Here is a 14985-nt window from a genome sequence, read left to right as displayed (position 1 = left end):
TAATGGTGGTGCTTCTCATCCAGGTTTACAAAAATGTAAGTTTTTGTGACTTAGTGGACGTCTGATGAATGAACCAGTGCTGGACTGACTGCTAAATTTCTCTTTCAGACCAAAACCCTTTGAAGTTCCCTCTTTAAGCAAATGCATTCACAATTATATTATCAGCTAGAATAAAGAGATTACTACCAAATTTAATTAAATTCTGCTAGCATTGGAGGTGTACTATAGCCGGAAAGGTCTGCTACAATCTGCTAGCATTGGAGGTGTACTATAGCCGGAAAGGTCTGCTACAATCTGCTAGCATTGGAGGTGTACTATAGCCGGAAAGGTCTGCTACAAAAATTTCAATCACATATAGACCTAGACAAATGAACAAACTACTCTAAATGTTAATTCTGTAGCCCAGGTTATAAAGCTTGAATTAAAATTTGTTGAGCCCAAATATTTCGGAGACATCATTCGCAAGGGGTTATTGTGGACACGGGACAACACAGCAAGAACAAATGCTCACCACCAAACTACACGGAGTACAGTTGTTTCTTGCCAATGACCTCCACAGCTTTTTCAGATTATTTTTCCACTGAACATGCAATGATTCCATCAAATATGGTACCCGCAACAAGAAAATGAAACCATCAGATTTGTTGGTGTCAATTTTTGTGAAACCAAGTTTGAGGCAATCAGAACTGTTGTATTGTGCTTTCCCTTCTCTAAATACTAGTGACGGTCACACTTTATAAAAAAAAAAAACAGGGCTTTCTACCTGGAGGGGACTGCAAGCTAGCAGCACACCGGCTTTCTTTCAGACAAACCCACAAATATATTCGCAAACCATACTTACCAACTATTCCAAATTACCACTTACCTGGTCATTACCTAGTCACCCATTTTGATGCGTGTCTTGAATGTTTCTCTCCACTGAATAGCACTTCATCTCCATGGTTCCTGCTGCTCTTACCTGGGCATAAGCTACAAACGGACCCTTACTCAGTCCAAACAGATGCCCCACCCTCAAGAAAACTCACACAACCCACCCTATTTCCAGTCTGTAGAATGGTGCGTAAACTGGCAAGTTGTAGTCCTTTCTGGTTATCTTCCTAAGAACCGATTGCTACAAACAAATTACTTCCAGTTTTGACATGGGCTTTATGCCATTTCATAATTTTGCTAAGAGATTATAAACAAAAATAGAAACTGCATTCTCAGAATTAAAGTTTTATTTTGAGATCAAAATTATGTGGTTCATAACTTACATTTAGCAGTAAGCAGCACTAAATGAGTCTAGTATCAACATACAAAATACAATTCATTCACGTTTGAAATAAAATGCATTGTGCAGGCAATTATTTTAACAACCCCACACTTTCATAACCCGCACAGTCGCTCAGTCTTACAAGTGCTTGATTGAAAGTACCCTTTCGGGAAGATTTGCGGGTCCTAAAAAGGACCCTAAAAAAAAAAAAGTAAAAAAAGAGAAAAAAAAAGTTACAGAGACATCCATGAGGAGGAGGGCATGTATCACTAAGAGATAACAAAGGTTCACAGTTGTAAATGTTTATAGTCCTGGTTTCCTCAACGGCATTGTAGGGTATGCAGTACTAACATTTTATTTTTGAAAACACTGTTTGTCGAACAATATACCACTCTGTGCCAGTCTCATTCCATGTTCCTGTTCTCCGAGTACGTTCACCAGTTCAGGTCACACTTTAAAGGATTCCACTTCATATCAGAAATAAGACTAATCTTGGAACTTGATGTGATGAATTCCTTCCTGGCAACAGCACTATCTTTATATCCTTGTTCTTGAACTTGAACTCTGTCCCCTGAGTAGCGGAATTTATCTCACAAAGAGTTCCAACCCTATTTCCAGAAAGTACTTGGCATGTACTCTGTCTTTGAGTCACACAAGTTTGTCTTTCTGACAGGTGCTCTTTTACTGGAACTCTGTTCCCCAAGTAACTCGCAACAGTTCCATCTTTCTGGCAAGTGTTCTTCGACTTAAATAAGTCTCCTTAGTAATTGAATCGTCTTAGTTCTGACATGGTTTGTCTGGCAATCTGTTCTTTCTTTCGACAGCCCCAAGATTATGTTTACAAAAGTTGTAACAGTTAAAGAGATCTCGTAAATATAACATGTCTTCAGTAGAAATTATCTATGGAAGATGCACTTGATCGATCTACATGGTCAAGATAAAAATTCAATAACATCACATATAAACACACAGAACACATTGCAGATAGCAAACTCTGCTAGCAAAAAAAAAGGAAAAAAATCTAACAAAAGACAAAATGATAATTACATTCTTATCAACTGTCAATGGTGCAAACCATTCGAGATCTGAGGAAAAGGTACACTCAGTTTTGTCGTAGATAAAATGTGTCTTTCTGAAAAAATTATATTAAGTTCAAACAATTTTAATTATCACATTTTTCGAAGGCCACAAAAACCCTAGAAATGCTCATATGTCTACTTAAAATTCCATGTCTGGCTAGAAGCACAGTGATAATAACTAAAAGCCTCTAACTTGATATTTGTACTTGCGTCAACATGAAGTTTCAATTTTATGTAATTAACACTTTCACTACATATAACATAAGACACAAGTACAAAAACAGAGGAAGTGTTTTATAGTCAACAGATTCACAAGATAAATTACAAAGGAAAAAAAAATAGCACAACTATGTACAGGACTTGATCACACCATATTTACTCCCCTTGCAACCCCAATAAAATCAGGATTTTCCATCGGATCCTAAGATAATGGTAACCCTTCCCACCCCTGCAAACCCCAATGAAAAATAACTGTTCTCTTTAACTTTTGACTAGACTACCTGTCGGAACAAGTATCTTAAAACTCACATAAGAACAGATGTAAACATAAATCATGGGATCTTGTCAAAATTGTAACAAACAGTGTTGTCCTTTTCTAAAAATATGTAAAATTATTTACACAATACAAAATAATTTTGTTTTTCCAAAATAATCTATTGCACTAAATTTTTTCTCATTTTGCCTACAATACCGATCATGCTCGAGCATATGGAAAACCTGTTCATAAAAATATTATGTACAATACATTTACATCTGTGTTGCCCTTTCTAAGTAGAAATTTTAAGTCCATCATGAAGAATAAAAAATACCCCCCACCCTATGCCCAATAGTTTTGAAAACAAAAACTGACTGAGAGGTCAAAAAAAAAAAATAGATAGAACAGAGCCCTCCTCCTCATATAACCCACCCAATTGTCATGACTAATTAAGTTACTCCATAATAGTACTATCTGTAGCACTGTACATTTGTAACTCAAAAACTTGTGACATGACAAAAAAAAGTAAATACTTTGATATGTTGTAAATCTTGAAATGATGACGATGGATGAATGATGAAGATGTCAACATGACAAACAGCTCAAAAGTGAAATGTGCTGCAACAGCTGACTACATGTAGCCATTGTAGAAAAATATGGCAAGTAGTCGTGGAATGCTTTCATAGTTCTGGGTACAAGTAGCGAGAGCTATGCCTGGACGTGAACTTTCAGCATCATTTTCAAATGACTGGTCATATCTGCACAGTTACTGTTGTTGGGACTCAAGATACCACCAGACATCCAGTGGGAAGGTGGCTTTGGAAGCACCTTAGGTGATGGTGGGTCGCTGAATTTGGCACCGGCATAAGCAAATGGCTGAAGGTCCTCAATTGACATCAGCTGCAGTTGTGAAGGGGATGGTCCCTGTCGAGATGATGACCTGACTTCACGCTTACTATTTGATGTACCCTGAACACTATTCCTTTTCCCAGGACTGGGAACATGACCAGTCTTTGTGGAATTCACTGGAGATAAACGGTCTTGTGCAAAAGGAGAGGTTGGACTTCTCCTTGAATTGTCAACATTTTTAGGCCTCTGCTGCCGATTAATGGTTCCAGAGGCCTTCGCCTTATTTCTAGGCCGTCCGTTTTCTTTGGTTGGGTTTTTCATGTTTCTCTTGCTGGGCGAAGTCATTTGCCAAGGTTACTTTGGCCTGCTTCTCCACGAATACTGACGTCACAGGAAATAAGTAGGTCAACTGAAGTCTGATGACTTTGTTTACAAATACGCTCTCAACACAGTTTACATCCAATCTTGTCAGTTACTAACACAAAAACAGCAGCACCATGTGTATGATCGACTAGAAATGATCAATGAAATACAAACGTGTGCTGTGCTGTGCAGTTCCCAAATTTTCTCACCTAACAAAGCCCCGAAAATCTTCAAAATGGCGAAAGATCCGGTTGCCTGTCAAATTTGACGGCCTTTGCTCTCCTCTTCGACTGGACAGGCAGGTCGCGTAAATATCAAGCTATATAATTCTTTGAACAGTTTTTTAAATTTTTCTTTCAAAATTTACCACCTCATCCCGAGCCAAACTCGGCCTCTTCTCCGACAACTGTCGTGCTCTCCGCCTCTCGATCACTTTGCGTCTCACTGAAGTCTAACAAGAAAGCAGGGCAATGTATAGTTACATCCAACCAATGAAATTGCAAGGTCCTGACACCTGCCGCAAATAGACCAACCATTACCTTTGATTTATTTATAGACAGGCTGACGTCAGTAGCCACAAATGAAGTGAAAAGTTCACCAATAATTTGCGTGCAAGAAAACCCAAATTATTGCTACATTCGAGACAAAAATTGTAAAATGAGAGATAATTTATAGCTTAGACGTTTTCGTTTTGTAGAAAATATTTCGGCAAATTTCGTTCTGGAGGTATTTCCTACGGCCGTGACGTCATCAATGTAGGCGGGGAATCCTTTATTCGATTTCTCGCTGAGAGGAACGATTTACTAGGCGTTTCATGACTCTTTCTGCTAAACTTTTGGGCATTTTGCTGGAACTGTGACATCCATGAACACACATATTTGGCGTGAGTATAATTTATACATTTAAGTTTTGTTTGGATGAATGATAAAACGAGTAGGGATGCCGTTAAGGTCTTGAAATGTGCGTTTTGCTCTCGGTTCGCGTGCCACGATGAACGTGAATTTGCATGGCCATGGCTGGCCTGCCTTTCTGCGTGACTGAAGGCTAAGCGCATAGCTTTCAGCACAGGGGGTTGACGAGCTTGAGTCAGGCCGGTGTGGGTGTGTTCGCCTCTGTGGGTGTATGTCCGGCTTTCGAATTTATTCATGTTATCATGTGTTGAGGTGAACGGATGTGTTTTCTGAAGCTAACTAAGTTTAAGTAATAGTACCAGTGGTTGAAATGAGACACATTTAGTATTACATTTACAGTAGACTTTCTTTTATGTTGAAAAATTTGGACATCATTCTGCTGTGAAAGGTTTGTACCGTATAGTACAGTGTTCATATATTCAGTTTGTCATTTACCTTCTTGTTGGAAAAATTTGTAATAGTTTCAGTTTCACTGCTAACTTAAGGTTACTGGTATAGGGAGTAAGTTTTAAAACTTTTTAGGGCCTATACTAGTAACTCTGCATCCTATCTAAGGAAAAGTTTTAATTGTCAGATGTTCAGTTGAGGAATTTATTATGTAAATGTTGAACTTCATGGATCTGATGAAAAACAGGTACATGCTTAACTGTGAATTAAATACACACCTTTATGGTGGTACATGTATATGTTTCGCTGACTTTTAATTTAATTGAGTTGTGAGTTGTCAGTTTTGATAAAGGGTTTAGGCTTATACTTATGAATGATTGTACATATTATACGTATAAACTTTATCTAACACAACTTGTTGTTTTGCTACAGATGTTAAAATTTTTTGACAGTCATGAAACCCTCCCTCCCTTATTATATCCAACTTAATATCCAGAGTCAGATGTCAAACATAAAGCACACAAAGTTCAAATGTGTTAATGAGAGGGTCATGTAATTGTCGTCATTATGATATGCATACCTGTGATTGTTTTTGATGTTGTTTCTTACCCTATAAATATGTAAAATGTTTAAAAATCTTTTCTAACTTTGAAGAGTAATGCTGAAGTTATACTAGAGAGATCAATATTATAAAGTCATTGAGTCTTACTTTGTGCCATAGACTTTGTCTTACTTTACGATATGAGAAAGACTCTTGATCTCTGTTTATGATTACATGTTACCCAATTAATATTAAAATGTATACCTTTTTGTCCGAGTCAGAATGTAAAGTGTTATAAATTTTTTGTATTAAAATCAATAAAAAAACTTCTATGTTTTAGTTAACACTGATGTATATTTTGACTTACTTTATTTGACAGCTGACTGTACTACCTAGCCACATCAGGGGAATTGTTCTGTCAGGTGTGAGTCTTGAATCATGCCTATTGCTGCCTCTCAGAAAGACAATCAAGTTCGATATCGCCACATTTTGCCCAAGCCACCAGGCTACCCTGGTCATCTCTTACATCATCATCACAACAGTCAAGTATCGCCTACCTCTGGTAATGTGGGAGCGCGTTACAGTCATGACTCAGCTGCCATACTTCCAGAATTGGGACACTTGTCAGCAATGTCAGCTGCCGCAAACTCTAGTGGTGAAAGCTTTGAACACTTCTTCAGCACACACAGTCCTCCAATTCTAAACCTCAGTCCCAATCTAAGTCCAACTGAACCTCAGCGAACATCTCCATTTTATGATTTACGAGAAACAACAAGACGAAGAAGTTTGCAAGGTAAGCTTATCTTTACATGCGCATGTATACAAGACTGAGTTAAATCACCCATTTTAAAGTGAGTGTGAAGATGTGCAGCGTTTTTAGATCATGTGTGTTAATATGTTATATTTAAATGAATAGTTATCCTGGTGTTTTGTTCATCACCTACTTGACCAGTAAATCATTTTTTTATATTATTAGGAAAAGACTCTTATTTAATAAAATTAATATGTCACTTAGGCAGACACGATAATTAAATGTAAAATGTGCTTTTTCTGCGTCATTTTAAAATGAAAGTCACATGATGATGGGTTCCCTGTCATAATTTCCACTTTAAATATGTTTAAGTAGTTCACTTTCTTGACATGTATAATAAATTTATATTAAAGTGACAAATAGGGAAGTAAGTATGGGGATAGATCACATATCTTCAAACTTTGCCATGCTAAACTTTTCCTTTTCCTGCTGAGGTATTGTTTGAGTTACCAGCAGGTGTCTCCAGCTAATACTCAGCTCGGTTCAGCGTTTGTGGAAGTGCAGTGTTAAAGGGGTCACTTCACATTTTCGCTTAAGTTTAATATAGAAATGTTATGTTTGAGTGATTTAAATTCATATTAATTTGACAAGTTTTATGTATTTGATGCTAAGATGGAATATTGAAATTTTTAGACAAGGTTCTGCATGGATGCATACATACATGTATATGTCCTAAGTACTTGTCATTGTGCAACTGTGAATACCTGTACATTGCACCAGGTTCAGATCTGATCAAGCTTTTCTACCATCCTAGTCTGACTTTAGTCGTTATCAGTTCGTGCACTAACAGCAGTTTTCATTGGACTACTGGTCCGCAACCCTATGGATTTCTGCTTTGTGTAGTCAAATGCTCGAGGCTCAAACAGAGGGTTCCCACTTACTGGAAAATGTTAATATACTCTCCATACATTGTATTTGTCATTAACTTTTGAATTCATATACACACAATCAACCATTGGTATGCATATGCATAAGATTTTCATGTCCATTTGAAGTAAATATCTTTCTCCCTCCCTCCCTCCCTCCCTCAGCATGGCTTAACTGGAGTGTAGCATAGGAGAGCAGCTGACATGGAGTGTTTAAGTATAAATATACATTTTTATGTTAATGTATATTTGAATCTGTCCTGTTCAGAGCCCCTGTTCATTAAACTATACCAGGAGTGCCCCATCAGGAAAAGGACTTTTTATGGCTTGTGTGTACATAAATATAGAGCTGTATCTGCATGTTTGCCGACCTCCTACACGAGTGCTTATCCCAGTATCCTAGTACATTTACTCATGCACAGTTCCATTTGACTTGACCCGCTTCTAGTCACTTGATGCATTTGTGATGTTGATGCAGTGAATTAGAGGTAGTTCCGTGTCAGAATCTGTCATGTATTCTATAGGCGACAGGTGAACAGGTGCACACCACTCGTAGCCTCAGTCATACATCCTACCGGCAAACACATGATGGTTAAAACATGTGACGTTGATGTACTTGTACCTGGGATTTAGTTTGATGTGAGCTACCAGACATCAATTTGTATGTCTGCGGTAACATGATTATGGGCATCTAGAATATAATCTCACATTCAACCAGCACTTGCAGGTTTGAACTTAAATATTGCTGTATGAAGTAGTCAAATGTTCAATTTTATATACAATAAAGTAGGGAAACATTCAGTACAAGGGATGGCTGTATACATATAATTGACAATGGCCCATGTAATAGACATACTTGTAACTTGGGGGATGTGTAGCTGTTGAAATTTTCTTCTCAGAGGCCAGGTATGGTTCTGTAAATGTATTATAAATCAAAACCAAATATGCATAAGCTATTGTTTTGTCTGCTTGAAGCTTCTTTTAAATAGTTACAGCCTGGAACCCTTGTGATCTAAATTTATAATCAAATTTTCGTAGCTTTATTCTGAAAAACTTTTTGATTAGAAAAGTATTGCAGCTTGTTTAATGTTGGTATAGGTAGAAGCTCATGCATTTTATTTCAGTGGCAGGAGCACTACTCAGATCCTGCTAGCTCTGCAATTCTCAGTCATGCTGACAGTTCTGATCCTTTGTATAGTCTTAGTTGTATAAGGTAAGAAGATATTACCCAGGCAGCAATATCATTTGAATGGATCTCTAGGGTAAGCATGTGGCATGGGAGGGGGCCAGAGTGGTAATAACAAGCCCAAGGGTATACAGCACCTCCCCCTAGCCAAAGGGCCCCTGTACCCCTTGCAAGGACTGAAAGAATCCTTCCAAAGTGATTGGTTACACATGTTGTTGTAGCAGTTGGTTTTAATCTGAATCTGGCTTGAAAAGACAAGAGCCTGTCTCTGCAAGTTCCACCAGGACATTAACTGGTTTTAGCATGATTGTCAGGAGGCCCTTTGGCAGGGTGTTGGTTTGTAACAGGTGATCTGTCTTCTTTATCCCCTAATACCTGTGCTGCTGTGATGTTTGTGACCCCCACAGCCTGCCTGTGACCATCACCTGTCACTGACACCTCCCCTAGACTAGTCTGATTCCCCCTGACCCTCTCTCAAACTGCTGTTGTTCAAGACAGACATTGTGATTGGAATTAGATCCAGCACCCAGCTTGCATCCTGCTTAATCCACAGTTTCATAGTTTGGCAAAGGTATGTTACTTACCTGTCCACCAGTATCCCTTGATCACCTGCCATTAAATATTTAAGAGTACTGAACTTGTTTGACCTGTTTGATTAATATTGCTCCCTTCTGACATCTAATATTTCACCATACTGAAAGCTGTTACTAATCACTAACAGATGACAGTAAATTTCCTTACTGCATTGTGCCAAATATTGATGATAGCTATTGATGAAATGTAACATATCTCAGTTTGAGTAAAATGTGAGATATACCAGCAGTAATCTCAGTCATCTCCCACCATGAGAGATCACTTCATCATCTTCATTGAAAAGGCAAAAAGAATGTTATTCAAGTGGCTATTAACTGAAATAACCCTGAATACACAAATCACGCTTTTATCTCTGTGGACTTTAAGTGGTAAAATTTATTTACATGTAGTTTAGAAATGCAAATGTTAGGAAAGAAAAACTGTGTTAAATTTTTAATTTATGTACCAATACAGTGCCTATTGTAAAGACCAGAAACTGAACACATTCATCTAAACATCTTGCCATTGTCCAGGGGAATGCTGTTAGGGGAGGTTTAATAACAGTTAAGCTTCCATATGTCTGTAAACAATGGTAATTGTTCAGGTACACAGTAGATCATGAATTGGAGTTTTACTGAGTTAAGTGTTTAGAAATGCTTGGGTATTGAATGGCAGAATATGCATTGAAGATTTTTTGAGGGGTACAAAGTGTTTCTGTGGAATTCCGAGCAGGTAGGCCTAAGCTGTGTGTATGACATTAGTATTTGTCTTGTACAGAAGCTCATACAACATGATTTACTACATAGTCATAGAAATCTGCTTCATCAAAAGCCAGTGATATCCAGAACATTGGCTGTACCGGTATTCCATTAGCATGACACAATGTAGAAAGCATGTTTGAAAGACAGTTCTGATGCCATCTTAGTCACCTTTACAACACCCGATTTTCAAACAATTCTAGGATAATGTACATTAGGTAGATGTTTGATCCCAAAGTGTATACTTTGACTTGCATGTATCGTGATAATAATCAGTGAACTGTTGTGTTGGTTGAAGTGTACATATATGTTTACATGTAGAATCGCTTCCTGTACTCGGTTTCCTCTCACCATATTGCCCTCATACAAGTGATATATTCTTGAGTATGGCGTAAAACACCAATCAAATAAATAAATAAGTAAATAAATCAGTTTATGTAACTTAATACATGTGAGGTTAAGATGGACTTATACATGTAGAAGTGGAAACAGTGACGGAAAATGAAGGATATTAACAATTTCTCTTTGCTTTGTTCTGAACTACAGTTGTATATGTGGTGTACTCGTGACATAACCCTGCGGTATTTTTGTATGGGCGTGTGAATTTATCAGGCTATTATTCTATTATACTGTGTGTAACCCATTGAAGTTTAGGGAGGGTTGAGAATTTGGGAGGTTATACAAGTATATACATCATGCATGTATGTAATGTAGGTAAAATGGATATAGCTGAGTGTGTTTCACAGTATACAGCTGGACAGCTGGAGACTAATTAATAATTGACTGTATGTAGCAGCGTTGGCCAGTCTGAGTGACCAGTGCTGGGTGCCGTGATCAGATGCCAGGCAGGCTGTAGTGTGCATGTAGGCAGCAATTACTGGCCATTGTTCTAGAGCGCTAGCGTTACGCCGGGCTCAGATCTGCACTCTGCTCTCCACGCCATGAACATGATTTATTGAGCTGCAGGGCTTGTTCATACATTTACTCATGGACAAAGGTTTGCTGCCTGCCCAACCAGGTTGGACTGCTTTCTTGTCACTTTCGTTCCAGGCACAGAATTTGCATGTTGTTCATGTTGTACATGTGTGCATGCTCTTGTGTACAAGGTCAATTATTTGTCCTCACTGTGTTAGATTTATCTGATGTTTGCATGTGCTTTAGACTCAGCATAAGCAACAATTGTGCCTACATGATTGTTCATGTAAATATAGTGCATATGTACATGAATAATCTAGATTTCCTCATACATGGAAAGCAAGCATGAAATTTTGTATATGTGTCTACTTAACACTATGAAGGTAACATCAGTCCTGGAAATAATTTTGAACTTATTACATGACCTGAAACTGCAAATCTTTCAGCTGCCCACATTGTAAAAACATTAGAATGATATTTACGTAGCAGTTTTGTCATGTACCAAACAGTTGATCCTTGTCGAAATAGTAATTGGTGCATGGCATTGTCCTTGTCCTGCAGCTTATTTTCAGGTTTGCGATATGTATACGTTTATTTCTTACTTGACTGACGTTTCATGCTGTACATGAAGAATATTTCACTTATTCGTCGACAGTCAGCATTATGGTTGGAGGAAACCAAGCAGGGCCCAGAGGAAACTCACGACCATCTGCAGGTTTATGTACCCTAATTCCTCAACCTTTTCACATATGAAAGAGCAACTTTCAGTGCAGTTTATGCACATTTTCAACTTGTTGGAGACAAAACCACATTGGGTGAATTGACCAGTGCCAGTGCTTCAGCAAAAGTATAATTTTATCAGTGAACATAGAATAATGCCTTCAGAATATGCTTGAATAAACACCTTGCAAACCTGCGAAAAGGTTGAAGAATTACAGTGTTTTGTTATTATGTTGAGTAACACTATTGTATGGCTAGTCACTAATGAAAACCTCATCATGATCAACAAATCTACAGGTACAGAAATTCATCACAGCATTCTCACATGTAATTTGCTCTAAATGTAAAATTTGGCTGGTCAAGAGAGTACAAATTTGTCCAGATACATGCACTTAGACTAATGTGCTGGAACATGTTCATTTACATGCATATTTGCTGGACACTACGTGTACAGTGGTGTATATTTGAGCCTACATGTGTAACCCTGTTGCGTTAGCCCTGTCTTACATGTACAATGTAGCCGTACTGTAGATTTGGAGGCACCCTTTCTGCTGGTACTCAAGCCTAAACCAGCTTGCTGTTCTACAGGATGAATGCAGAAATTACGTCCACTTTGTTTGCGATCAATCAGCCTGATTGGATTTTCATAATAAGGCTTGGGAAGATGCTGGCATAATTACAGGCTATTTTAACAAGCAAATCCGGCAAAGTGCTGGCTGCCCACAGAATTTTCTCAAAAAATTTGAGCAGAATCCCTCATTGGGAATTTGAAATCTCCTGCATATGGACAGCCTGTTTTCTCCGTGGAGGGCCTTTTTCCCGGTAAATGTGTTCCATGGTGTAGTTGTTCGCATGATGTGTGCATTTGTTGCTATACAGTAATTTTATTTCTGTCTGCTTTCGTCTGGGTTTGGTTCATTCTGTACAATTCATACAATTGACTTCAGTACTTGTACATTTATGTATTTAATAAGTTTATGTTCTCTTAATTACTCAATCATATGTACATGTTTTAGAACTTTTGGACATGAGTTTGTGTAAATGTAGTCTTTTCACACTGTCACATTTATAATTAGATGTGGAATGAACTATAAACAAATGACATTATTTCTAAATATTTCTAAATATTTGAAGATACGTGTAGCTCACATAGATGCTAAACCTGGCCAAGAAGAAGTGCTTTTGTGATGTTAATTTGTTGTTTGGGATGTTAATCAGGTGTATGGTCAACTGCATTACACATCTTTACATGTAAGTTATTATCTCTGAGCCATCATTTTGTTTGTATTCAAATTGCTGCTGCTTTAAATAAAACATATGCATGAATAACTATTTACAAAGGATATCTTAAACTATATATATACATAAATGTAAATCATGATATAGTTGTTAGTCAACCCATTTGACACTGATCATATTTTCATGGATGTCTTTTTCCATGTACATGTTTGTAAGTTAAAGTTTGAAGTGATGTGAGATATTTCTGAAAATGGAAAATTGGCGTCCAAATTCACGTGTAATAACATGTATTATTTGAAAATCATCCTTGGGGCCTGCAATTGACTGTTTGACGTAGAACAGCACATAAATTACACTGGCAGTTACAAATATTGCGTAGTCAGTTTTAAGATGGGGGGGAGCCCCCCCTCCCCCCGCCCCCAAAAAAAAAACACACTCTCACAAGGGCTGGTTGATCATTCTTGTTGATGTTTGATTTGTAGTTTCTATTTATGTAAATGATTGCTAAGGTTACGGTGAAAAATCATGGAGACCTGATCCAAGTCACATGTAATGTAATGTGTGGCGCTGGCTAGGAGTTTGATGACGCCAATCTTACAAGTCAGGGCCTAGTCAATATACAGCACTAAGCTGTCATGTGATGTACTAGAGGTTTAAGACCATTTGATCTCTTGGGAAGACAGCGAAGTCTTCGTTCAGTGATGTGATTATCTGTCCCGTCTGTACTAATAACGAACACGGAGCTACATCTAGCGTCATCAGGAGATTAACTAGTACAAGCCACTCCATTTCATGTTCTGCTCCTTACCTGGCTGCAGACAGGCAGCTTTCTACAGCTGTTATTAAAGAGAAGTTGAGGAAAAAATGAGTGTAGTACTTATGTCCGCAGCAGGTAGGAACATGTGTAATAAAGCCATCTTTCATGGTCCCTAGTATAAATGGAGATTATGTGTTTGTACACTACTATGCTGTTCCTCAGTCAAGTTTTTTTCCCACCTCACTTCCTTTGGCTGTTGTAAGCTGTACATGTATATATGTTTGCTTCACTCTGCGACTTTGAACCCTCTCATCTATAGACTGCGCAAAGCCTATTTGAAATTTGTGGAGATTTTCTTCCTGTGCTGTGGCCATGTAAGCCAGATTTTGTGTTTTTCTGGTAGATAAAGATGCGTTGTAGTTCCTTGATCTGCAGGCTTGTTTACCTGATGAATACAGCATTAGGTTCTTAGTGTGACGACTTAGTGTACTGTATGCTGGTTAGCAACTCTTAAGCTGGTCAAGCAAGAGTTTCATCTCAAAAATCAACTAATAAGGATCCATACTGTAAGTGGTGTTTGAAGTTTCCTTTTCATGTGGTAACAGGAAATGGGGTACCCGGGTGTTTTTTATAGATGTAGAGAGTTGTGTTAGTCACAACTAATGGAGACAAGAACACATGTCCTTATGGCTGTCAGTAGTGAACGTGCAACATTCCTTACTCAGTTCATTACAACAGTGCTTTCATAAAATAAGCAATATGTTACGTCAGAAATGAACACTTATAGCACAATGGTTATCAGACTGACCTCAGCCAAAATAATTAAAAGCTTGATTTGATTTCTGCTGGGACTGTTGGGTAAGATTTTAAAAATTGTATTTTGTGTTGTACATGTTAGATCAGAAAGGGCTTTTATTTCCCCTTTGTCTAGTGCTCTGTTTTCCTTATATAGCACATTCATGTACATGTACTAATCAGCCTCTACTGGCGATAAGTGTAAAGCATTGTGATCGAGGCCCAAACCAAGGGGAGATAACCCTTTGCTAATAGGCTTACCAAACATGACTGTGGCTGAGTATACATGTGTGCCAGATTTAATTTATGTACATATACATGTACATGTAACTTTGAAAAAAGTCTGTATAGATGACATGCTTGATTTGTCCCAGTTTAGCTGCGAGGGAGCAGCATTTTGTGTGTATTTCAGACACAGTCTGCAATGTGTTTTCCCTCAACCAGTGCTCAAGTATAGATGTACAGATTGAATTCATATTTATTGTCAATATTTCAGCATGTTCAGTTT

General features: G+C 37.9%; 1 protein-coding gene across 1 annotated transcript in view; it reads left to right on the top strand.

Moving 5' to 3' along the window:
• The window catches only part of LOC135467550 (uncharacterized), a 53479-nt gene that overhangs the window by 14939 nt on the left and 23555 nt on the right, over positions 1-14985 (top strand). Inside the window, exon 13 of the mRNA XM_064745322.1 lies at positions 6293-6650. Coding sequence (XP_064601392.1) covers positions 6293-6650 — 358 coding nt within the window. The remainder of the gene's footprint in view (positions 1-6292; positions 6651-14985) is intronic.

Source organism: Liolophura sinensis, chromosome 6 (assembly GCF_032854445.1).
Source record: "Liolophura sinensis isolate JHLJ2023 chromosome 6, CUHK_Ljap_v2, whole genome shotgun sequence".
Classification (NCBI taxonomy): domain Eukaryota; kingdom Metazoa; phylum Mollusca; class Polyplacophora; order Chitonida; family Chitonidae; genus Liolophura; species Liolophura sinensis.
This window is presented reverse-complemented; position numbering and strand designations above follow the sequence as displayed.